The sequence below is a fragment of the Lutra lutra genome, chromosome 9, assembly GCF_902655055.1.
Source record: "Lutra lutra chromosome 9, mLutLut1.2, whole genome shotgun sequence".
In the NCBI taxonomy this organism is placed as follows: Eukaryota; Metazoa; Chordata; class Mammalia; order Carnivora; family Mustelidae; genus Lutra; species Lutra lutra.
Genome location: NC_062286.1, coordinates 35,129,577 through 35,155,809, shown reverse-complemented (window position 1 = coordinate 35,155,809; position 26,233 = coordinate 35,129,577). Strand labels below are relative to the sequence as shown.

At 39.8% G+C, this 26,233-nt stretch overlaps 1 protein-coding gene across 6 annotated transcripts in view; it reads right to left on the bottom strand.

The window, feature by feature from the left end:
* Positions 1–26,233, bottom strand: part of MTA3 (metastasis associated 1 family member 3) — a 171,908-nt gene that overhangs the window by 48,339 nt on the left and 97,336 nt on the right. For all 6 annotated transcript variants that reach the window (XR_007129960.1, XR_007129962.1, XR_007129961.1 and 3 more), the window contains exons 7-9: positions 23,598–23,700; positions 20,226–20,325; positions 3,875–4,063 (exon numbers count right to left, since the gene is read on the bottom strand). Coding sequence is in view for 2 of the 6 variants with exons in the window: in XM_047744622.1 (XP_047600578.1) it covers positions 3,875–4,063; positions 20,226–20,325; positions 23,598–23,700 (392 nt within the window). In the remaining 4 variants the exon portion in view is untranslated. The remainder of the gene's footprint in view (positions 1–3,874; positions 4,064–20,225; positions 20,326–23,597; positions 23,701–26,233) is intronic.

Here is a 26,233-nt window from a genome sequence, read left to right as displayed (position 1 = left end):
AGGGCCATCTCCAGCAAGAGCAGTGGAACTCACAGTTAAGTTTTTGGGGCCCAGTGAGGCTCATAAATGTCAAGACAGCACATGAAATGTTAGGCCTTCCAATACAGAACAAGCACCAGATCCAAACCTGGCCCAACTAAAGATTTGATTAATATATTAAAGGATATATTAATATACTTAAGGCTGTCTTAAAAAGGTAAGACAGCATAGATGACTAGATGGGGAATTTAAACAGATTAAAAATATAAAAAATAAAATATAAATGTTAGCAAAATACGCTATCATATTTGAAGAATTCCTTTAACAAGTGTATCAGTATACTGGACACTGCCAAGAAAAGAATTAGTGGTACTGGAAGATAGATAAATATATAAATAATACAAACTAACACAAACAGCAGATCCCGGCTCTTGGAAACTCAGCAGAATAATTACAAAGGAAAACATACCCAGGAGCATGTAGCAGTAAAATTGCTAGAAAAACAAAGCAAGCAAACAAAAAACCCCAAACAAACAGAAGTAAAGAGAAAATCTTGAGCACAAAGAAACATTTACATACACAAGAACTTCTTGTCCAAAACTACGTAAGCCAGAGAGACCTCTTTAGGGTACTGAGAAAGAAAAAAAATGAGTTCCATAAAGAAAGAAAATCATTTTTGGGGCGCCTCGGTGGCTCAGTGGGTTAAAGCCTCTGCCTTCGGCTCAGGTCATGATCTCAGGGTCCTGGGATCGAGCCCCGCATCGGGCTCTCTGCTCGGCAGGGAGCCTGCTTCCCTTCCTTTCTCTCTGCCTGCCTCTCTGCCTACTTGGGATCTCTATCTGTCAAATAAAATAAATAAAATCTTTAAAAAAAAAAAAGAAAGAAAATCATTTTTGTTAAAGAGGACAGTAAGATGGTTTTGAGAAAAAGCTAAAATCACTATCAGCCAAACACATACTACCAACAAATGATTACATTACAAGGAAGTTTCAACCTTAAAAAGATACTAGGAAAAGACAAAACACTTAAGCCTAAAGCAAGCTGAAGAAAGGAAATAACAAACATAAAAGCAGAAACTGATGAAAGAAAAAAAAATCAAACAAAAAACTGGTTCTTTGCAAAGATCAATAAAACTGACAAACTCCTAGCTGGACTGATGAGGAAAAGAGAAAGAAGAGCTAAATTACCAGTATCAGGAATGCGAGAGGAGCATCACTACAGCTCCATCCCAAAGACCTTCAAAGGGAAATAGGAGATTATGATCCCCTTTATGACAATAAACTAGACAACTCAAGATCAAATGAATAAGGAGAAAGTGGTGAGCAAGATATAGGAGTAGGAGAAACCTGTTTCTGTACCTGATAGCTATGGACAAATGAAAACAGCTCTGGGAGGATGGATATGGGAAGAGTCAAGCAAGCTCCTCTGGAGACACAGTGGGGCAAGAAAGGGTCACTGCAGAGGCAGCTGAGACATCTGGAAATAGCTAAGAACAAAAAAGAAGGGTAAAGGCTATCAGTATAAGCCATGTAGTGGTGCCACTGTGGTCCCCAGTGGCCTGATGTGCAGAGGAGCCCAGCAGCCATTGCCACCGAGGACCTCAAGAGCCCTCAGGACAGCTGCAGAATGCCTGGCACATTCACAGCAGAGGACTCTGCAGTGTTTGTTGGTGTGAACTCCAACAGCCCGCTCTGCAGAGGAAAGAGACAGCTTCTGCCACTGAGGTAACCAACAGCCACTGCTGATACTGACCTCGCCGAGAGGGAAACTCTGCTGCGCCCCTCCCACAAGACATTGCTGTGTTCCCACCCCAGGAACAGGGCTGCTAGCCCAGACATCCAAGCCTGTGCACACCTAGGACCCCAGAGCTCTGGCTGCTCCTCACACACCCACACTTCAGACCTCAATTCTTTTTTTTTTTTTTTTTAAAGATTTTATTTATTTGACACACAGAGAGAGAAATCACAAGCAGGCAGAGAGGCAGGCAGAGAGAGAGAGAGAGGAGGAAACAGGCTCCCTGCTCAGCAGAGAGCCCAATGTGGGGCTTGATCCCAGGACCCTGAAATCATGACCTGAGCCAAAGGCAGAGGCTTTAACCCACTGAGCCACCCAGGCGCCCCCAGACCTCAATTCTATGGCCGCTCCACATGTGCTCCAATCTCTGCATGGACACTGCAGGTGAGCCAGCACACCAGACCCCAGAATGCTGTCACTCTGCAAGCCCCCATGCTCCACGCCTGGCTCTGTAGCCGATCCAAGCATGCTCACACCTCATGCTCGCTGCCACAGCAAGGGTACTTCAAAGCCAGGTCCAATGCCAACAGGGATTCCTTTGGCAATTATATATCCCATGGGACAGAAAGAGATCAGGAGGCCCCCAGCAGCCTTTGCCATCAAAGACCCCAAGAGCCTTCACTGCCGCTGCAGACACCTGAAGCACTGGCTGTTGAAGATGCTGGGCCTTCCCAAGAGCTGGCACCATCATACCCACCCTTCCAGCGCCCTTGAACCCACTGCAGGAAGAGGGTCTCTCCCCACTAAAACCAGTCGCTAAATTCTGGGAGAGGTGCCTATTCAATCAAATGCACAAACACCAACACAAGGCTACAAGAAAGATGAAAAATACATTCCCAAAGAAACACAGTAATTTTCTAGTAACTGACCCCAAAGGAAAGAAAATCTATGATTTCCTGACAATGATTTCAAAATAAGGGTTTTAAGGAAACTCAGTGAGCTATAAGAAAATACAGATAGAACTGAAATTGTGAGACAGACTCCAAAATCAGGAAAACAATAAACAAAATAAGACACTCAATAGAGAAAGACATCATAAAAACAAACAAAAATTCTAAAGCTGAAGAATACAAGGAATTAAATGGAAAATACAATACAGAACATCAATAACAGACATGAGCAAGTAGAAAAAAAGAATCTGTGAACTCAAAGACAGGTCATTAGAAATTATCTGGTTAGAGTGGAAAAAAAAAAAAAAGAAAAAGAAAAATCAGTAAAAGAGAGTATATCCAGTTAGCAGAAGGGAGGAAGCAACAAAGGTCAGAGGAGAAATGAAGGAAATATAAACCAGAAAAACAATAGAAAAGATCAATGAAACTAACAGTTCCTTTCTGGAAAGATAAATAAAACTGACCAACTTTAACTAGACCAAGAAAAAGAGAGGACTGAAATAAATTCAGAAATGAAAACTAGAGTAGACATTACAACTGATACTGCAAGTATACAAAAGATCCCGAGAGACTGGTATGAACAATTATATACCCACAAACTGGATAATCTAGAAAGGATGATTGCCCTAGAATGCTATCCATGGACTACTCAAATAGAAATTTCCCCATTTCAAAGAGGTTATAAGCTTAATTAAAGAGAACAATTCCATAAATACAAAGACAAAAGGAAGTATATAATAGTAGATAAGATTATCCAGTATTTAAAATCCAAGTAAGATACCACATATCATTAAGAGGAGTCAAGGACTGAAAACCTATAAAGCAAATCTTCCTACTCTGCTTGGTATAGGCTGTTTCCATATTAAAGGTCCACATCAAATTTAGGCTCAACAATTAGTAAGGTAACTAGAAAAATTTACAAGGTCTAAAGGAGAGCAACAAACTTAAAAAGCAGAGCTCAGAAAAATATTTAGTGCAAACAGTCAGAAAAGCTATCCATATTTTAACCCTGGAACTCAGAGCTTCCTGACCTTGGGTCTTAAAATTACTTCCCAAAACAAATGTTAACTTCTCCCTCTGTACCACCAGCCTTCATTCTAAGTGGAGCAGATAAAAATTACTAAGTCATGAGCTTGCTAAATGGTTTACTAGATTCCTAATAGAGACAAAATATTCCCACCCCAACATTTTATTTGCAATCTTCTACTTACAAAGTCTTGACGTATGTCATTGAAGTCTTTGCCATATTTTTCCAGTGCCTCTTCAAATAAACTAGCTTCAGAGGCTGACCACTCTTCCATTTCATCTCTGCATAACACAGGTCCTCCAAGTGGTACTAAGACACTAATTGCACTGCTCAAATCATAGCTGTGCCTATACAACGTATCCATAGCGTGAAACTAAAGAAAACAAAATAGAAAAGATTGGTCAGAAATGCAAACTTGCTAGGTTATTTAAGAACAGAAATACTAAAATGCATGATGCACTTAAAATTAACACTAATATATTTAGGTGTTTGTTTTTTAAGTAACAAAATAAAGAAAAATTTAAACCTCAGATGACCTTATATTACCATTTATTACTTTAAGAAAATGCTGATTTGTACCTTATAAGATGCGTATTTTTTAAAATGCATTCATTTGTTATAGCAACCTGCCTGTGAAGAGTCAGGGCCTCTAAGTAATTACACTGGAAAGCCAGTAAATTTCACCATCCTCTTGGTTACCAAAATCACTTCAGCTACTGCACAGGGCTGGCACAGCCTTCCTTGATAAAGGAAAAAGAGATGAGATACCAGAGAGGGAAAAACAACTCTCAGGTTGGATTAAGAGAATGATGTCCTAAGAAGAAGAGATAGAGAAAACAATGGAATTGAGAACGGAGGTGACTCAACAAAACTATACATCCATGTTAAGTGAAACAAAAGTACGTATCCATGCAAAAACAGTAACTGGGTTAGGATTTTTTAAGACCAAGAAGAGATGACCAGGCTTGCTTCCATCAGCTAGGCTGCGAGGGTTTCCTATACATTTCAAGAGACAGTGATAGGAAGAGTCACCTGAAAGGAAGACAGATGAGGAATATACACCAAGCTTTTTGCAAAAGTCCCTTGGGTCTAGCTTACTTAAAAGACATTCTTCTGCCCATCAAAAGCAGTGAATAAACTTAGGTTCCAAAACTTTAATCTTTGAAAAACTTGAGATGGTTTTTCTACCAGAGAGAAAGATTCATTCATAACATATATGCACACTGGTATGCGCAGCAGGAAAACTGCAAAAGGGGATGATTGGCTCCGCTGTGTCTGGATAAGCATATAGGTGTGGCCCAGATTTGGTTGGCAAGGTGACCAAATCCTTCCCAAGTTAGATATAGTTCTATTTAAACTTTCTAACACATGAAAGCCAAGTCTTGGACCTTGTACACAAAGTATCTTCTGAAATTTTCACAAAATGGGGATAGCATCACATCTACTGGACAACACAGCCCTTAAAATGTAGCTTGTAAGTGAGTTCCCTATTCATACAAGCATATAAAACTAGCTCAAATATCATAGTCACCTACTAAAAAGAATTACTGGCTACAGTATGCACTAAAAAGACGTATTTAGGGCTCCTGGGTGACTTCAGTCGGTTAGGGGTCTGCCTCCGGCTCAGGTGATGATCCCAGGGTTCTAGGATTGAGCTGTGCATCAGGTTCTCTGTTCAGTAGAGAGTCTGCTTCTCTCTCTCCATTTCCCCCTGTCCTTCCCCCCGACTCATGCAGGTCTCTCTCTCTTAAATAAATAAATAAATAAAATCTTAAAAAAAAATTTACACTGTCATACATTTAGACATTGGAAAAGGTCTAAAATAGAAATTTGTTGACAGAACTAAAGACAGGATTTAGGACATACAGACATGTTTAAGGTATGGTAACTAACTGCTTTAACAAGGATTAGCATCTCTCTTAACTAAATCACCAGACTCCACAAAACAAAAGCAAGTAGGAATTTCATTATCTATTTCCTAGTTACAATCACAGCTAAGACCACATGTATAGGCTTATTGCTGTATGTATCACAATCATGGAATAACTTCAATTTTCAAGAGAATTTCTTCCCACTCTTCTGCAGCAAGGGTTACAAAAATGTTACAATTAATCTTTATTTTTGCCTGTGCTCTGCAAACTTGAGAATCAACTGAACACTTTTCTAGCTAACCCTCCCCCTTGACAGATTCAACAGTTCAAGTACTTACTGTACAATGCTAAACACTGTACATCGTCCCTGAAATTACTGTTTCTAGATAACTGATTTAAGAAAGTGAAAACAGAGTCTAAGAGCATTTAGGGACCCCTTCAATTAGTAATCTATTACTATAAACAATTATTTTTGAAACTAAATTTACAATGGGTAACAAAACTGAAAAAGATTCAATGGTATTCAAAATCAATAATTACACCAATTAACTGTGCTGCTGAGATTCCTCAGGAGGTAGAAGTCATTTTTTTTTTAAAGATTTATTTATTTGACAGAGAGAGATCACAAGTAGACAGAGAGGCAGGCAGAGAGAGAGAGAGAGAGAAGCAGGCTCCCCGCTGAGAAGAGAGCCCGATGCGGGGCTCGATCCCAGGACCCTGAGATCATGACCTGAGCCGAAAGCAGCGGCTTAACCCACTGAGCCACCCAGGCGCTCCAGGAAGTCATTTTTATAATTAACAGGTGCTCTGAAACCAAAAGTCACAGAATTGAGTTTTTCTCAGCTGATATTATACCAGCCACTCAAAGCGTGAAAGGATTTTCAGCCTTTTGTTCATGTGAGATGAATGAAAAGGCTTTTCTTACAGGCACTTTTTAAAAATGACAGGCTATTATCTAATAAGGTTTCAAAGAACCAAAGTAATATCATAGCCTTTATAAGTGATTATGACCAAAATGTGAAGTGATTTGACTGTTGATTAGATTGTTACAAAGGTTCTTTTCTTTACAGTGTTACTGAACACTGAAGTAATAAGCATTTGCTTTCAGAAGACTAACTCCTGCTCTGTCACAAATCAAATGGAAAGAATGGGTCCAACTTACAGCTGACTGGAGGCTCTGAAACCCCCCAAAGCCCACTTTTGAAACCCAGCCCAGAGGAGAGTGTTGTTGTGACCAGTAGGTGTAGAAAATAAACATCCCATCAGACATATGCACTGTGGAATTCCTAGGGAATAATTTTATTGACACTGATGACCAACTTCATAAAGAAACCAGAGGATCAAATTATGTGCTAGGAGTCCATACGCACTCCATCTTTCTGACACATATAGGTGGCTCCTTTTTTTGTTGTTTTTTTAGAAGATTTTATTTATTTATTTGTCAGAGAGAGACACAAGCAGCAGAGTGGCAGGCAGAGGCAGGGAGAGAAGCAGGATCCGCATTGAGCAAGGAGCCCAATGCGGGACTCGATCCCAGGACCCTGAGATCATGACCTGAGCCAAAGGCAGTGCTTAACCAACTGAGCCACCCAGGCATCTCTAGGTGGCTCCTTCTGAATGGACTTTTATATAATCTGATCTTATCCTAAAGAGCTATAGTGTAAGTAAAACACAGACTGAGACAACATTAAGTGAAGATTATCAGAAGTAGGCTAAGACACGGGAGTTTGACATATGACTTATGGTTTATCAGTAAGATAGTAAAAAATTTCAAGAGCTACACATGTAAAAGAACACACTGGCTGATTCCATTTATTTATTTTTTTAAGATTTACTTATTTATTTTAGAGAGAGAGTGAGTACATGCGTGTGAGTGGGAGGAGGGGCAGAGGGAGAAGGAGAGGGAGAGAATCTCAAGTTGACTCCTCACTGAACACGGAGCCCCACATGGGACTTGATTCCGGGACACTGAGATCATGACCCAAGCAGAAATCAAGAGTTGGTCGCTTAACTGATCCAGGTGCCCGTGGCTGATTCCATTTAGATGGATTTTGAGAAATGTAACACTCAGTAGTAAGAGAAGTCAAAATAATGATTACGTCAGATGCAGAGGGGTAGGGGGGTGATCACTGAGGAAAGGCACAATAGAACATTTTGGGATTCTGGTAGGGCTCTTTACCTAGATCTGGGTGATGATTACATGAATGTACACACACATAATTTATAAGCTATGCACCTAAGTGTACTTAATACACTTCACTGTATGTATACCTCAATTTAAAGACAAAGAATTTAAAGATTAAATGTAAAAAAACTGGAAGTCTTCCCTCTTAGATACTTTGCAAAGATACCATGTTTTCAATAGAGATACAGATACACACGACAAGATCCATTCAAATCTAAATTTAAAAAATCATAAGAACTGAGCACAAGCTGTTCTCTCTGCCAAATAGTGGTGAAGGTGTTGTCACATTTCATCTCATTCATAACAGATGGAGATGACAAACAGAAGTATTTTAGGAGAAAGACTGACAATGAAATCTTGGCAGTGAAATTCTCATCTTTTGTTCATTAAGTAGAATCACACTATGGTAGACTAGATTATTATTCAGCCAATTTTATTCGCTCCCTCCCCTGGACCTCCATAGGAGAGCATTCTTCTACTCCACGGATACTGCGCCTGGACATGTGACCTGACTGGCAGTAAGATGCTCAGGATATGTGGCGTAATAGAGCCTTGACATGTGTTTCCATGTCTGGACTTGCCCTCTTGAGCTACTGGCTTTTTTCACCAGAGGATGAGATCTACAGGGAGCAGATCTGGACTCCTCCTGCAGCTTGGCACCTAAAGTGGCCCAGTCTAGTTCAGCAGAATCCTAGACAATCTGCACAGGAGTATTTAAGACTTAATGCTTGTTGTTATAAGCCACTGAAATACTGGGTAGTGTAATAAATATCATGTTTTCCCTTTTGAGAATAAAGAACTTATTCACTCCATGCTAGATGTGCTGTGAGCAGACAGCCCTCAGCTATCACATCTGGAATGATCTCGATTAAAGAAAGATTCAACACCCAAGGCCGTGCCCTCTTCCTGGGACTGTCTTCACCCAATGATGCAGGAATACAAAGGTCCCACCTGTTACGCTGATTTGGGACAATGCTTCAAAGTGTCCCAGGAAGTTGGCTGAGGCCTTCATTCATACTGTACCATAGCCCACCTTTTTCCTCTGTTCAATCCTGCCTCCTTCCTTTCTCTTCCACAGGTGTTGACTCCTAATGAATTGCCTACATACAAATCTCCATCTTAGAGTCTGTTTCTCAGAATCCAAGCCTGTAACATGTAGCATTATTTTGGCAACAGCTAACTGATACACGTATATATTCAACCCTAACTATTGATTTGCTCAGTTAGCATTTTACAAAAAACTTTACATGTATACCTCCAGCACAAATCATAGCATTCAGAACACCAAAGCTATTTGAAAATTAATGAGCATATGTTTTTTTTCCAAGCAGAAGGTGAATATAAACTCTTATGAGTAAACTGTAAACCATGATCAAGGCAAAACATTTTATACATAAAAGAGAAGTATGTCATCCATTCTCAATTTTTGCTTCAGTGTATAGTACTCAAATCAAAATCCCTCATTCATCAACAAATGTGTTAAGACTTAGTTGTCATTCACTCACATCAATCTACAAGACACCCTGAGTCATGTCCTTATGTGCAGTCGTACCTTCTGATTATTATCCCAAGAAAGCTACAGGGTGGCAGGGCCACAGCAATGCCAGGGCCCTAAATGTCATTTGCATGAGCACAACTAGGACTTCTTGCCCTCCTCTTGCCGGCTCTGATTTTAGATACAAAGCAGACAAATATCTAACAACTATATGAGGAAACTGAAGAACAGCCAATGCAGGCAAGGGGAGGCTAAAATAATTCAGGAAGAAGTAGGACAGGTAAGCTCCCACACTGACTTGAGCTTTTACCTGGAAGGCATTTTCCAGACTGCTACACGGCAGAATGGACAAAAACAGAAAGCTCCCTTTTTACTAAGCTGAGGTAAAAGTGTGTAAGACCTGGGGAGCAAAACCCTGTGGAGGATTATATGTTTCAGGCCCTAAAGGGAAGCACGATATATTAGAAGAATTGGTATCGTAAGTGTTCTCTAACCACAACTCCCAAGGCAATTAAATTTCTGGACCTCATTTCCTTGGAAATCAACTCATAATTAAATGCAAAATTATAAAGTAACTTAAGAAATACTCAGAACCAAATGATAATAAAAATACTACATATCAAAGTATAGGAGATATAGATATAGAGAGGTACATTCTTCACATTCTTAAATACTGATGATGGAAAAGTAGACAAAGTTGATAGGTTCAGATCAGTCTTAAAAAGCTGGAATAGGAATATTAGAGTAAACCCAAAGAAAAGTAGAAGGAAAAAAAAAATAAACAGGAAAAAAAAAACTAAATAGAAAACATACATTAAAAAAAAAATCAACCAAATTAAAATCTCATTCTTTTAGACAATAAAAAGAGAAAAATCTGGCAAAACTATCAAGAAAAAAAATGGGAAATAACACATACAAACAATAACAGGATGATAAACTAGTTATAACTGAGACTTACCAAATTATTCTAATTAAAGAATATTATGAAAAATTACGTTGATAAATTTGAAAATTTAGGGTCAAAGAAAATCTCTTAACTCATCAAAATGGACTTAAGTAGAATAAAAATTTATCCTAATTATATCTAATTATAACCACAACCCAAACTAAGGGACATTCTGCAAAATAAATGGCCTATACTTTCAAAATGCCATGGTTATGAAAGACAAAGAATGAGGAATTATTCAGGACTGAAGGAAATTAAAGCGATAGGACAACTAAATGTAATAAGTGATTCTCAAGTAGATTTTGGACCAGGAAAAATTTTTTCTTTTGTTGTAAAGAAACTAGATAACTAGAGTAACTAGTTATCTAGTAGTTACCTTCTAGTTATCTAGTAGATAACAACTAGTTATCTAGTATCTAGTAAAGAAACTAGATAACTAGAACTAGAAAATCTCACTAAAACCTCTAGATTAGATAACAATACTATAGCAACGTTCATTTCCTGCCTTCATGATAAATTTAGAAGGAAGAATAATTTATTTCATATTTTTTACTGCAGTGGTAGTCTTATTAGTTTTAATTCTAATTTATAGCCTTGGAAGCACGGATAGTACTCTTAAGTTTTGGGAAACTGAGTTAAAAAAATTATAGGAATTCTCAGTTAATCAATTTAATACTCATTTTGAAGACTACATTTCTGATGTAAACTAGTACCTAAAATGTTAATCTAAAGATTTATATACTCTAGGGACACTTGGGTGGCTCAGTCAGTTAAGCGACTGACTTTTGGTTTCAGCTTAGGTTGTGATCTCAGAGTCATGAGATGAAGGCCTGCATTGGGCTCCACGCTTAGTATGGAGTCTGCTTGGGACTCTCCCCGCCTTTAGCTCTGTCCCTCCCCCCTGCTCACTGTCTCTCTCTCTCTCTCTCTCTAAAATAAATAACTCTTTAAAAAAATAAAGATTTATTCTGCTGAGTACAGTTCTTTTAAATGTTGCAATGAATGTGATTTACAAACCATCCCCAGATTCCCAGTACCCTCAAGGCCCTAAATGAGTATGTGATTTCGACAGGACTCACAAATGAAAAGAACGAAGGGCATGATTAATGGCTAGCATTTTTTTACAGAGTTAATATCCAAAGAATAAAATTGCTATTGGTTAAGTCAACTTTCTCTTTTCAGGAAAGTAAGTTAATCACTTTTCCATGTTTTTCTTAATGGGAAGATTTTTATTATAAAAATTGTTGCTTGTTTTAGGGGGAAGATCTTTAAATCATGTAATTTCCTTGTAACAATTATATTAAAATGGGGCGCCTGGGTGACTCAGTGGGCTAAGTGTCTGACTTTGGCTCAAGTTATGATCCTGGGGTCCTGGGATTGAGCCCCACGTCAGGCTCCCTACTCAGTAGAGAGCCTGCTTCTCCCTCTCCTTCTACCCCTTCCACCTCCACCCTCGTGCACACATGCTCTCTCTCAGAAAAAAAAAAAAATTAAATGTATGATTGATCATAACGTAATGACCATATTCAAACTTGAAAATCTACTACAATGACAGTAAATATGGCATGAGAAAAGCCCTTTTAGACAATCAATAATGCCATAATCAGAAGTAAATGAGACACAACAAAACTAGGGGCGGGGGGAATGTATCACTGTTATCATCATCTCAACAGACAACTAGTATTACTAAGCCCTCACTGTGCCGGACACTGTTCTAAGTGATTCACAAGTACTATCTCGTTTAATTCTAAAACTGATGCTATATAACTCAGAGACAGATTTTTCCAGATTTTTCCACAGGGTGCCAGAGATCTTCTCCAGGACACTGAGACATCATATCTCTGTCCCTCCCAGTGAGGACACAGCCTCAAGAGCCAGAAGAGCCCAGCATTTGTGAGTATGACCTTAAACAAAGGTGCATCAACTATTCAATGTAACTTCTTCTGCAATGTTGATGGAAGCTCAGAAAGACTTGTACCATAGAAAGAAATCACTTACCTTTCACCCAATCTGGGAGGCCAGTTTCAGAATTCTATGCTCCTCCGAGAGTCTGGAGGCCCAGGAAGCTGCCCCGAGGCATGCTCTGGGGAACCCCTGAAGAGCCATCAGTTTCTCTATGTTTGGACACATACATCTGCAATTTACAGACGTGTGTCTGTACACCCTCTTCTTGTCAACAGATAACCCCCGAAAGCAGGACAGGCAGGTTTTATACAACTCTTATTCCCATCACAGATGCAGAAACTCAGGCTCAGGTAGGTTAAGTAACTTGCCTAAGGCTAAATGAATCATAAGCTATAGATCCAGGGGGAAAAGCCCATAGAATCATAAAAGTATATCCATTTGTACCTCCATGTTCATAGCAGTAATAGTCACCATAGCCACAAAGTAGAAGCAACCCAAATTTCTACTGACAGATGAATGAATATGATAAAATATTACGCAGACTTAAAAAGGAAGGAGACGATGACAGAGATTACAATACGGAAGAACCTGAAAACATTAAGCTAAGTGAAAAAAGCGAGTTACAGAAGGGCATATGCCGTATAGTTCCACTTAAATGAAGGACCCAGAATAGTCAAAATCACAGCAACAAAAAGTAGAATGGTGGATGCCAAGGGCTGGGAAATAGGGAGTTATTCTTTAATGAGTACAGAGTTTCGGCTGGGGAAGAAGCAAACATTCTGGAGATGGATGCTGGTGTTGACTGCGTGACAATGTGAATGCTTCAGGCCAGAGAAGAGTACACTTAAACACGATTAAAATGGCAAATTTCATGTTGTGCCTACTTGACCACAGGTTTTAAACAAGTATATCCAATGCCTAAAACTTTCTATAATTTCTGGTCTTTAGACGGTGTCTGTTCAGCTCGGTGACACAATGAAGCTAGAAATTCAAATATATGTAATCACTCTTAGTGATGAGATGAATTCAGTAAAAGATTGACTAAAATGCTAAGTAACACTTTATCAAAAATAACATATTCCAGGGGCACCAGGGTGGCTCAGTGGGTTAAAGCCTCTGCCTTCGGCTCAGGTCATGATCTCAGGGTTCTGGGATCGAGCCCCGCATCGGGCTCTCTGCTCAGTGGGGAGCCTGCTTCCTCCTCTCTCTCTGCCTGCCTCTCTGCCTACTTGTGATTTCTGTCTGTCAAATAAATAAATAAAATCTTAAAAAAAAAACATACTCCAATGACCTATTTTAATAAAACTTACTGTCTTATTCATTCTCAGATATTTACTGAACATCTAGGAAATATATAAAAAACTATGCTTGGTGCTGGGAATTCAGCAGTGAGGATAATGAGGATACAGTCGCTATACTAATGGATGCTACAAGCAAATATATAAGGAAGGGGAAGAAGAGAGCGAGAGACACACATTAATGAGATAATCACAAAAATAAGTGTTTAATTACAAACAACAAACATGGAGAAAAGTGGTTGGTTCTCTACATAAGCACATCACAAAGTAATCTGCTATAGATGGATGGATTAGGCAAGAGAGGAAGAAAGAAGAGCTAAGGTGGGGCTGTGAGGGCATGCAGGCAAAGGAAAGTGAAGTTGCAGAGGTCCTGTAGCAGGAGGCGCCCCACGGAACCAAAGGCAGGCTACAGGCTGGCTGGTCCCAGAGGACACAGAGGAAAAGTGTCAGGGCAAGCACGGGACTGAAGAGAGGGGCCAGATAAAACCCTACAGGTTTTTTGTTGATGGTGGTGGGGATTTTTGACTGTTTTAAGGATATGGGTTTTTACCCTGAAAGCAATTAAAAGCCACTAAAAGGATGTAAGATAGGAGACAGCAAAATCAGAAGTGCATTTTAAAAAGATCAGATAGAAGAATTAGAGATGTTCCAGGATGCAGTCTCCTCCCTACAAAATCAACACAGCCTGACCTTTCTCAGAACCAGACTCAGCAGCACAAAACCTGTCTCTAGTACTGATTCTGTCACTAATTAAATATGAATCTTTATACAAGTTACTTCATATTATCTCTAATATGATCTATCCTTGAAGATTTCTAAGGCCTTGAACAACTCAGAAAACTCTTCTTCTAAGATCTTGTCCTCCAACTTGCTTTAGTCCTCAGGATCCAAGGAAAAGAGAAATCTAATACATATATAATTACCTGTTCTCTGAGACTGAGGCTCCCTACCAGTGCACGTGGCATTCGGCCCCTCCACCCACAGGGTACAGACCACAAACAGGAAGTAACAGGCTAGGCCTTCCACCAACTACCACTTACTGACCACCTCTGGATTTACTTTGTTCTAAGGAATTCTGTTTTCACAAAGGGGAGAAGTGAGGTCAATGTAGGCCGTAAACTGATTTCGTTTCTCTCTCTGCCTATTGTACAAAATACACGTTACATTTTAATGAAATGAGGGTGAAATCCATAGAGCCTTCATGACAACTTTCATTTTTTCACAATTATAAATCTTATCATATATCTTAAAAGTAGTGTTTGAAATTCAGTCTAGTTATGATTTTACCAGATCTCGAAACAAGGATGTCAGACCTAAGGCTCTGCAGGCAGCTTAATTACCTGCTCCCCAAACATGACTGGTGATTCGACAAGCAGCATACAGAGTCTAAGATAAACAGATGCTTTGGATTAGGAATGCTGAAAGCCAACGGCAGTTCTCACAGGACAAACCACAGAGAAAATCACCTAGAACAGCCCCCCACCCCCAACCCCAGCCCTGCAGTTCTAGAACTCCACCCTCTGAATGAGAGGTCTTCAGCTACAGACTGGTCACCTGACGGAGATAGATACTAACCTGATCCTTACAGACCTGAAAACACTGACAGAAAAAATAAGACCTTGACTCTCCAAATTCAACTGAATGATGAATCTAATTTTCATTTAATGGCATAAAACAACTTATCAGCTTTTTATATGATAAAACAATCTGTAAGACTCATGTTAGCAACTTATAACTAATCAATATTTAGCCACTCCCTCTCACTTCTATAGTAATGCCCCAGGATCTTATATGTTAACATCAAAGAGAAGGCATGATACCACTGTTCAAACAGGATTAGAGGTGCAGATCATGGCATCTGAAATAACAAAGGCCACTGATTTCTTCCTGCTTTTGTGACCTCTGAAAGATGTCAGTTTCATGGCATTGAAAATAATCTCAACCAAAGGAGCACCTGAGTGGCTCAGTCAGTTAAGGGTCTGCCTTTGGCTCAGGCCATGATCCTGGGGTCCTGAGCCCCACGTTGGGCTCCCTACTCAGTGGGGAGCCTACCTCTCCTTCTCCTCCCCACCTATGCACTTCTCTCTCACCATCTCTCTCTCTCTCAAATAAATAAAATCTTAATAATAATAATAATAATAATAATCTCAACCCAAGAACAACATACAGAAGAAGTCCAAGTAAAGCTGAACCTAGAGTAGTTTGAGCAGGAAACCAAAGCATTGCAATGCTATAGACAAAAGAGCAGATCTTCGGTGCAGCCTAATCCAAGACAGACAACAATACAGATTTTTTAAGCCTAAACCATTTTAACGAGAGTGAGGGAGAAGAGGTAATCTGGGAGAGGGAATATCTCAGTCAGAGGCAAGAACAGATCAAATCCTGTCTCTGAAACCAGCTGTACAAACATGACAAAACACAATTTCTTGGGCCTCCGAGGACATTTCTGCTTTAAAAAGTAACAGAGTAGTAAACAATTTAAGATAATAGATGTCAATACAAAGTGGCTTCCCAACTGCTAAACACCAAAGGAAACGAAACAGAAGAAACGAAAACACTGGAGCGTGTGAAAGCCCCTGCCTAGGAGCGTGCAGGCCAGGACTGCAGCAGATACACACAGAATGATGTTTAGACTGATTAAGGTACATAGGTCATGTTCTCTTTAAAGTGCTTCTTCTACAAACAGCCTTCACGGACAGAAACAAATACTGAGTCTGAAAAACTGCCCTCTTTGAAAAAAATTCACCCGCTGTCCCACCAGGCACCACCAGTGGGAAGCAGAGAGTCGCTGGAACGGGAACCAAGAGCCCACGCACCTGCTCTTCACCTGTTCACACCTAGCTCCAGGCGAATCCGCCCCTACTGTCACAGACCTCTGTAGCTTCTCAAGACCAGGCCTTGCCCTCTCACTCCTGACCGGGGAGGGAATCTGCTGCACTACGCCAGGGAGAGCTGCTGCACTACGCCAGGGAGAGCATCGGCCGTGATGATCTGGGAAGCATTCTCTCAGAAGAACAGTGTTAAACCACAAGAGACTGGCTATGTAAGTTAACAAGTTTATCTATACAAGCATGGTCATGCAACATTAAGAAAAAAAAAAAAAACACCTTTCTGATACTTATGATATGAAAAGGTTCATTTTATACTGTTCATTTTATATTGTTAGGAAAAATATGTTGGGAGGAGGCAAAGTACAAAACTCCCATTTAAATGACTTCCACTGTGTGTTAACAAGAAATTTCACGTGGGTCTTATCAGCTTTTTTATAATGTGTTGCTTGCACAGAGACAGATCAACAGAACACAAGAGAATAGGTTACAAATACAGAAGCAGACCTGATCATATCTGAAACCTTGAAGTAAGAGAGAGGAAAGCATTACAAAATCATGAGGAAACAACCAATTCAATAAAAGGTGTTGCTGTATTTATTTTCCATAGAGGGTAAAAAAATCACAATGAGACTTCTACACCTCATTCCCGTCTTAAAAATAAACTCCAGATATATTTATAATCGTGCGTATGAATAACCTTTTAAAGCTATTAGAAAAAAAATAATAATGCAAGTGAAGAATGGGCAAAGGATATGAATCTAAAATATAAAGAAGAAAAACCCTGAAGACCCAATAAACATATGAAAACCTGCTTAACCTTATTAAGTAAAAAACACATGAAAATGAGATAAGCATCAGGTTAGTAAAAATTTAAGTCTGAAAATATACAAGGTTGAAGACAATATAAGAATGGATGAGGAGGGGCGCCTGGGTGGCTCAGTGGGTTAAAGCCTCTGCCTTCGGCTCAGGTCATGATCCCAGGGTCCTAGGATCCAGCCTGCATCGGGCTCTCTGCTCAACGGAGAGCCTGCTTCCTCCTCTCTCTCTGCCTGCCTCTCTGCCTACTTGTGATCTGTCTGTCAAATAAATAAAATCTTAAAAAAAAAAAAAAAAAAAAATGGATGCAGAAAGGAAAACATCCACTGACTGCTTGTGGGATTATAAATTTCTACCTTGGTATGCAGAATAACGTGGTTGCATTTGGTCAAATTCAAAGTGAGCAGAACCCTATGAATCACTATTCCAATTCTTATTATGGGACAAAGCTCGCATACACGCTCACAGAGGATATGTGTTGGAATTTTCAGTGCAGCATTATGGGTAGCAGCAAAAGAAAAAATGTTTTTAAAGCACTCCAGATGTTCATCGTTAAGAGAATACATAAATAATGTGGTGTAGTAGACCATGAAGGAGTACTACAAATACTACCCAGTGCTTACAACGAGTGAGCTGGGTATGTGTTTATTAACAGAGCTAGATGTCAATAACAGGCAAATAGCAAAATGTCATAGAGTAAATTGAAATCCATGCAAAACAATCTTTATGTTGTTTTCAGACACACAAATACATAGTGAAACCAGAAAAACACAGACTACATGTAGATAACATAGCAGATCTGTTACAGTGGCTGCCTCTTGACAGGATGCTGGGGTGAAGGGCATCAGAGGTGTGGAGGGAGGGTGCAGAACAGAACTAGGGAGAGAATATTAGAGACTCAACAGTATAATGGTTGAAATTTTCTGTAATCCAAAGAACTAAAATATGAACATTTGTTTTAGGTGGCATTATGTGGAGTTTTATTACATTATCCTCTGTACTATTCCGTAATTTGCTGGTATTACTGTTTATAATGCACAAAGAGTGACTGAAAGGAAATATTACAAAATGGTAAGAATATTCTACTCTGGGTAATGAGAACAAGACTTCTTTTTGGCTGCTGCTGTACTAAATTTGTCAATTTTTCATAAAAGCATACATTGATTTTAGAATTGGGGAAAAAAACAGGAAAAAAATATAAGTGGTGATTAGATCCCATATAGTTTTGGTTCACAAAAGTATCAGTGACAGGATTTTGAAGGTTTTTACAAACATGACATTTGTACTCTCACTCCTTTAGTAAAGTACTCTATAAGTTCTAAAAAACAAAGTAAGAACCTATTTTGAAACCCCTAAACTTTTATATAAAATATTCATGTACCAATGGAGAGAACAAAACGTGCTTTTATGAACAAGAGTCTAGTCTCTGAGAAAGCATAAAGAAAGGGGCTCCGTAATGGCTACGGAGTATTCATGCTATCACCATCATCTATAGTGTAAGAAAGTCTGGTAAGAAACAAATCTGATGTGCATTCCAGTATGAGTTTTTATATTATTGTTGTTTTTATATTATTGTGGCATTTCAAATTGGAATAGAACCAGAAAGTAGTAAAATGTATCACTGTATTCCATTCCATCAGAAAACAAAATTGCAACTTAGGAGCAGACTTGGGAAAACCTGTCACGGGGTACTGAAATCAGCCCCCTAAGTGAGAAGGTCTGGGTTAGCACTGAAGAGCTTGAGACAGAGAGGAATGGTCAGGTTTTAAGATTTTATTTATTTATTTGACAGAGAGAAATCACAAGTAAGCAGAGAGGCAGGCAGAGAGAGAGGAGGAAGCAGGCTCCCTGCTGAGCAGAAAGCCCGATGTGGGGCTCGAACCCAGGACCTGGGATCATGACCTGAGCTGAAGGCAGCGGCTTAACCCACTGAGCCACCCAGGCGCCCCAGGAATGGTCAGGTTTTAGATATATTTTGAGGGGAGACATTTTTAGGACTTTTGGTGCATTTTATTTGGTAGTGATTATGGCCTGAAGAATTGAAAGGAAGACAGGATTGGAAGATGTATTTAAGTTTATACCATAAAACTCTAAATGATAAATTTGACAGAACCCAAAACAAATTATTGCTCCCATTTTTTCTGCATGTTCTGGGCAAGCCTTGCATTTGTGCTCATCACCAACAGAGCACAGTGGTGACGTTAAAGACACCAGAAACTAGTATTCAGAAGAGGCAGGAGGGACAATGTGTTGTCATGAGTGATGGTGTAACCAGCATTAGTAAATGGTCTCAGGGAACTGCAGAGGCAAGATGATCTACATGAATAAGCTGATTGTAAAGGGCCATGGTATTGTGGGGGGAAATAAAGGAATATTTATTACATGTGATGGGTATTGGTCAAATAATTTAACCTCACCAAACCTCAGTTTTCTCATCTGTAAAATGAGCATCCTACTATGCTTGTCGTGGTAGTCAAATACAGATTAACTCCAATTGGCAAAAACCTGCAGGTCCACTTTGCTGGAGGGTACAGAGAAAGAAGCCAAGAGCCTAGCTCAGTGCCTGGCGACAGCAGGCATTAGTGGTATGAACTGAACGTGGGAAGTTTTGCTTGATCAGGAAATGAAAAAAAAAAGCAAACAGTCTTAGAAGCAGCAACCATAATGTAATGAAATAATGAACAAAAACAGAACCTCTTTCTAATGAACAGCCACAAAAATTTAAATATTGATACTGAATAATGACATGACAACAGAATAACTCCTTTAGCAACAGTTTCAAGAGGTGGTCACGTCTAGGAAAAAAACTGTAAAGCATTATATATGCTGTACATGTAACTACGCAGTATATATGCTGTTCAATAATCTAAGTACACAGACTACAAGGAAAAAAGCATACAAGTGAAAAGAGATGGGTCAGAATGTTAAGCTGTTTTCCCCAGAACATTCTTTTACCATTTCATAGCTACTCCATCAATAGTCACTCTCACTTGTCTCAGCTCACAAACACAAGAAGGGACTTAGGAATGGGCCTCCTAACCCCAGTTAACCAATCAGGCAAGCCAAATCAACCTAGCAGTTAGCAGGGCGAAGAGCCAGAAAGCTCTCCCATCTACAACATGCCATACTGGCTTTAAAACTGAAGAAGCAGTGGAAATAAAATGCCTAGATTTCAAAAAGCAACTTACCAGGGTGATGTCTCGAGACGCCGCAGCTGCGCTCATATGCAGACTCGGCTGCCTCACAGAACTGCTGCAATCAAGGGCTCGAGCGAATGTCCCCACGGCACTGAATAATCCACAAAAGCAAAGAGGAAAAATTAAGGCTCTGCTGTTTTTTTATGTTAAAAAACAAAAAACAAAGAACATGCATTTGGGTAATGCATGTAAACTGTCAAAGTTGGCAGTGAGGATTCGGGGGCTGGGATCTGAGTGTGGGTCTCAGCCTTGTCTCCAACGCACGCTGGGCCTTGGGCGAGATGCCCCCGTTTCTTCCGGTGCAAAGAACAGTGTTGGCCAAGAAGAGCGCTACATTCGTCCCCACTACATTTCCTTTCCAGGGCAGGCGGACTCCTTCTTGCTCTTGGAACGGTCATTCAGGGACGATCTCCTGGAGTGGACCGCACCAGACAATGTGCCTTGGCATAGGGGACAGCACACTGATGAATTCAATCTCTGTCTGCATCTAGCAATCTCAGAAATGTGCCATCCCTAAGTGTATCAGCCTCCAAGAGGTAATCCTCTAAACAGACTGCAGAGGATTATTATCCATCATCATTACGGCTGGGGCTCATCTTGGGCAATACTCTTCTTTACACAGGAAGAAAGGTAAATTTACACAGGTAAATTTATACAGCCAATGTAGCTGTCAGATGGATATGGGCTATGGAAGAAAAATAAAGTAAAGGGAGAAGAAAAAAAAAAGTCAAACAAGTTCTTGGATGTTTGAGAATCAAATATTAAATAAGTATTTTCTGTAAGATTTAAGCACCAACAAGCCAATTTATGATATATGGGTTATTATAAGGAAATGGAGGAAAAAGTGATTTGTGCGCCATAAAGAAGGGAAAGACCCATTACGAAATGCCATGGAGTAAACAATTTGGTACTGAGCTGTGCTCAAAAAAAATGAGAAGTAAAAAAGCTGCAGAGTTTGAAAATTATTGCAAAACAAGCTCTGATCACTTTTTTAGCCCAAATTGTGAAATCCCAATAACATTTTTTTTCCTTGAAATGAGGTATCATCAATTGTAGCAACATCTTCCTACGAGGGCTCAAGATATAACAGATTTCCATTAAAACAAAACAAAACAAAAAACAATTACAACACTTTTTTCACTTAATGATTCAGAAGGCCTTCCCATAAAGCATGAAATGAACACAAGACTTGCTGCTTGCTCCTTGTGTTTTATTTTATTCCCTTTCCTTGTTGTCTGTATTTTAAGCATGTTAGCAGAGGAAGAAATTTTTTAAATGTCCTAATCAACATATAACACAGGTGCTTTTATAAAAGCATACGCAGTACTGCTCTGAACCCATTCATGTCACTCGCACCCAGGGCAAGAAACAAAACGCCAACAGCACCCCAGAAGACTCCTCATGCTCCTTCCCAATCTGTACTCCCTTCTTCTTCCCAAAAGAGAACCACCATAATGGATTCTAACACCATGGGTTAGTTTTGCTCACTTGAGAACTTACTAAAAGCACATACTATGCACTCTTTTCACATCCAGCTTCTTCTGTTCAAAATATGTTTATGGACTCAGGCATGCTACTGGTTATAGCCGTGTTCCTTCATTCTCCTTGCCATGGAGCATTTCTTTGTCTGATGCCCCTTCTCCAGCCCCACTCTCTTGATGAACATCTGTGTCCAGTTTGGGGCTACTCCGGGTAGTGCCGTTAATGCCATCTGTATGTGTATCTTCTGGTGCACAGATGCATATATGCGCGTCTGTTGAGTACACATTCAGGAGTGAAACGTAAAGGATGTAGGTGTCTGATGACACCAACTTCCACTCCCACCAGCATGACGGGGGAGAGCCAGCTGCCCCACCTCTTTACCAATGCCCTGCCTTTTAAATTTTAGCCACTCTAGTGGGACATGCAATTGTATCTGATTATGGTCTTAATTTTTATTTAGAGGGTCTTTTTTAAAACAAAAATTTAAAAAGGGTCAGGTGCATCTCTTTGGTAGTGTCTCTCATGCTGGCTTCAAGGAAAAAGGAAATTGTTATGGTCCTTGGCGATCAGAAAGAAGAAAAAACAATGAAAATCAAATTTGAAACTGCAATGTCTACTAAATAATCCCAGGTCTGGATAACCTGTCTGGAGTCTCTAGGCCAGTGGTTCCACCAATGATTCATTCCCACTCCCAAATCTTCAATCTTATCTATCCCCTGGACTGGCTTCCCCAACAATGTACTTCAGGTCTCCATCCAATCACCAGGGGCCAGGTGTGCAGGCTCTGGAGTCTGAATGCCCAGCCACCAACATGAAGTCTGATTTCCAAGGAGACAGACACTAGGTATAGTGCTAAGGTGGGCTGAGGTCCTTTTCCCCTTTGTGTTATGATAAAACTTCAACAGAAAATTACAGAACATAATGAAGACCCTCCTAATCATATCTACATCTATCTGATTCTAATATTTTGCCATGTTTGGTTTAATTTTTTAAGAAAATAAATACTAGAAATTTTAGAGCCTCCTATTCCCATTCCTAGAATTCATACATATAATAAGCATATGCATCTATAATGCCCATTCATGAAATGAGACATTGTCTGTACACTGTAAAACTTTTTATAGGTGATCGTACCATGTCTATCTTCACTAACATTATTTTTGAGATTTATCTCTTTGCTATATATCCCTCTAATTCATTCATTTTCATTGTTGTAAAGTAATATTCTACCACTGAATATGCCTCAATTCACTTACCAATTTTTCCACTATTTACAATGCTATGATAATCTCATTTACCATCTGTTTTGCAGTAATTCCCCCATGAGCATCATTTAACTTTTATAATTGAAAAATAAAAATACATTTTTGTCCCATTCATTTTCTTAAAGGGGGAGATGGGTGAGGGTGGTGGCAAGTCAGTCAGACAGCCTTATAAAGGCTTATAAAGCTCTCAAAGGAAAGCCATAGGCTTAGCAATAGGCCCTACTCATAGGCAAGTGCTGTAGGAGGAATTCAAGGTGCACATTACCACTGACACCTGAATAGTCCCAGTCTAGAGTAAAAGAGATAACTGCTCTAATTAAAGGCAAGGGATTTCAGGTATTGAATTTCACTTATACTGTTCCTTAGTGGTCAAATTTTTTAAAGAAGCATTTATTATGTTTCTTAATCAGTAAATTAATAAATCTATTCTCAAACAAAAACTAATCGTTAATCATATTCAGGAAATGGTGTGATACGTCATTAGGTCTTCTCACATAATAAGAAAAAGAACACAACCAATGGAAAAGGTAGAATACAAGGGAAGGAATATACATACACCTATAAATTCTCTTCTAAAAAGAAAATATACTTCTTGACTCAATAGTGCCATACTTACCGTGCTACAACTAAGAACTGGTCAATCTGTCGATCCGTAAGTGGGCTATTTGGATCCCAAACTTTAACTTCCAATTTGGACTGTTCCCTCTCATCTGACTCTCCTGTCCGAGAACAAAGGAAATGGAGTCTTGTTACTTAACAAGGCAACTGTCACATACGGTGTTGTGGTCACGACAGCATTCACAATGTAAGATCAATGTTTGTGGTTCTGGTACATTCTTTCAGACAGCAGAAGGACACTTTGTAAAGTGAATGGATAATAATACAACTAAACCAATCATTTGACATCTTCATTTAGTCAGTAACCTTTATTTCCGGAGTCCCTGCTGTATGTGAGAGGCACGAAGCCTCATGCTGAGGGATACGAAGACAGAAAGGAAAGCACTCCTGCCATGAGACACTTTCACTACAGCAAAACTAACACATAAGTAACTCTGATACAAATGAAAAGAAACAGATGTCATAAGGGACATACAGAAATGGCTGTAGTGGGTTGCCTGGGTGGCTCAGTCAGCTAAGTGTCCGACTCCTGGTTCTGGTACAGGTTTTGATCTCAGGATTGGGAGATGCAGCCCCACGTCTGGCTCTGTACTTGGCAGGGAGTCTGCTTGAGACCACTTTTCCCCTCTGCCCCTCCTCTCCTTCCCTGTCTCTAAGAGACACAGAGAGAGAGAGAGAGAGAGAGAGAGGGCAAAGAAGGAAGGAATGGCTGTAATGTAAGATTCTGAGGATTGGAGAAATCACTTCAGACTAGTTAGGGAACGATGTCATAAAGGGGATGGCTTTTCTGCTAAGAACTCAAGGGTCCGAGGGGTACCTGGGTGGCTCAGTTGGTTAAGCATCTGACTCTTGGTTCGGCTCAGGCCATGATCTCAGGATCATGAGGCCGAGCCCGCATTGGGCTCCAAACTCAGCACAAGTCTGCTTGAATATTCTCTCCCTCCGTTTCTCCCCCTGCTCACAATTTCTCTTTCTCTCTCACTCTCTAAATAATCTTTAAAAAAAAAAAAAAATTGAAGGGTCTGAGCGCAATGGCAAGGAGAAGGGCTTAAAAGTTATGAGAACGTGAGCAAAATCATGTGGCTTTAAAATGGGATTGGTGAAAAGCAGCTCTTTTTGTCCAGAGTACATTAGGAGGAATGGGAGGAGATAACTAAGAGGAGAGTTTATGAACCTCTCCTCTTATGCAACCATCAGGCAGGACTCAATGTCCAAAGAAAGGACAGGAAAGGAAAAGAGACTTGGGAGGCAACTGGGAGTCTGAGAGAATAAGAAGCCTAATAAGAAGCCATGGACTTCTTATTAAACTGGGGGCTGGGTTGGCTCTGTGTTATTTCTGATCACCACATCTACAACAGGAGGCAGAGTGCCCTGCACTGACACACTCTAAAGCTAGACACCCCCAGTGACTGACAAACCCTGGCTTTGAGACTGCAGCACTCAGTCCTAGCAAAGCAACATGCAAGTATCAGCGGCTCAGCAGGAGAGAGGGGGCAGGGGAGGGTGGCAGACCCAGTCTTCCTGCCCGCAGGTCTCCTAAGTCAGCCACTGCCATCAGGGTGAGGCTCGCCCAGCTTGCCCCTGGTTCAAAGGCAGGAAACCACAGAGCCAAACTCCACCCTCAACATAAAGAGGCACAAGCAGAACAGAGTGAGTACCAGGCCAAAGAGATCTCAAGTGTTTGAAAGGATTTCATTTTTCATTGTTTTTGATTACGATTCTCAGCAAACTAAACCAAGACATTCAACATTAGCTCAGTTAAAACCGCCAAAATTTACAACCTGCATGAAACTTGAGAAAGCTAAATGGCACACTTACACTTTTCCTGTAATCTTTGAATAATAAAACCCAAGAGATAAAATGATAAAAAAAGATAAAATAATGATAAGATGAAATCAAGATGATTAAATGATGATGCTATTCCATATTAAGCCCCTATTACACTACATATTCCAGAATGTCACAGTAAAACTGATCTTCACTTCCAAAGTCAAGTTAGTTGAATTGATACATTTCAGTCCCATCCATACATTCTGCAGCACAGAGCAGAAAGATTAATTCAATATAAGAATTCTAAATAAAGGGGCGCCTGGGTGGCTCAGTAGGTTAAGCGGCTGCCTTCGGCTCAGGTCATGATCCCAGGGTCTTGGGATTGAGTCCCACATCGGCCTCCCTGCTCAATGGAGAGCCTGCTTCTCCCTTTCCCTCTGCCTGCTGCTCTGCCTACTTGTGCTCTCTCTCTGTCAAATAAATAAAAATCTTTAAAAAAAAAAAAAAAAGAAGAATTCTAAATAAATTCACACAAACAATAATAAAACATTCCTGGAAGCATTCATACTAATACCTAAAATGCAGACAATACCATGGGATGAGAACCAAAATAGCAGCAGCAGCAACGACAAAAGAATAAATACAGAAATGTTCTATACCAAACAGTCACTCTCAGCTAATGAGAATTCCCCATTTTGGATTCACCATATAATTAATTACATTTATATCACAGTGTGGTCACTTCTTCACAGGGGACAACTTTTAAGAACCTATTTAGAATCTATAAAACTAAATTCTCAGCTAAGCTAGCAGTAATCTTTGGAATGGTCTTAGTAACTGTGATATGAGCCAGAGATAGGATCA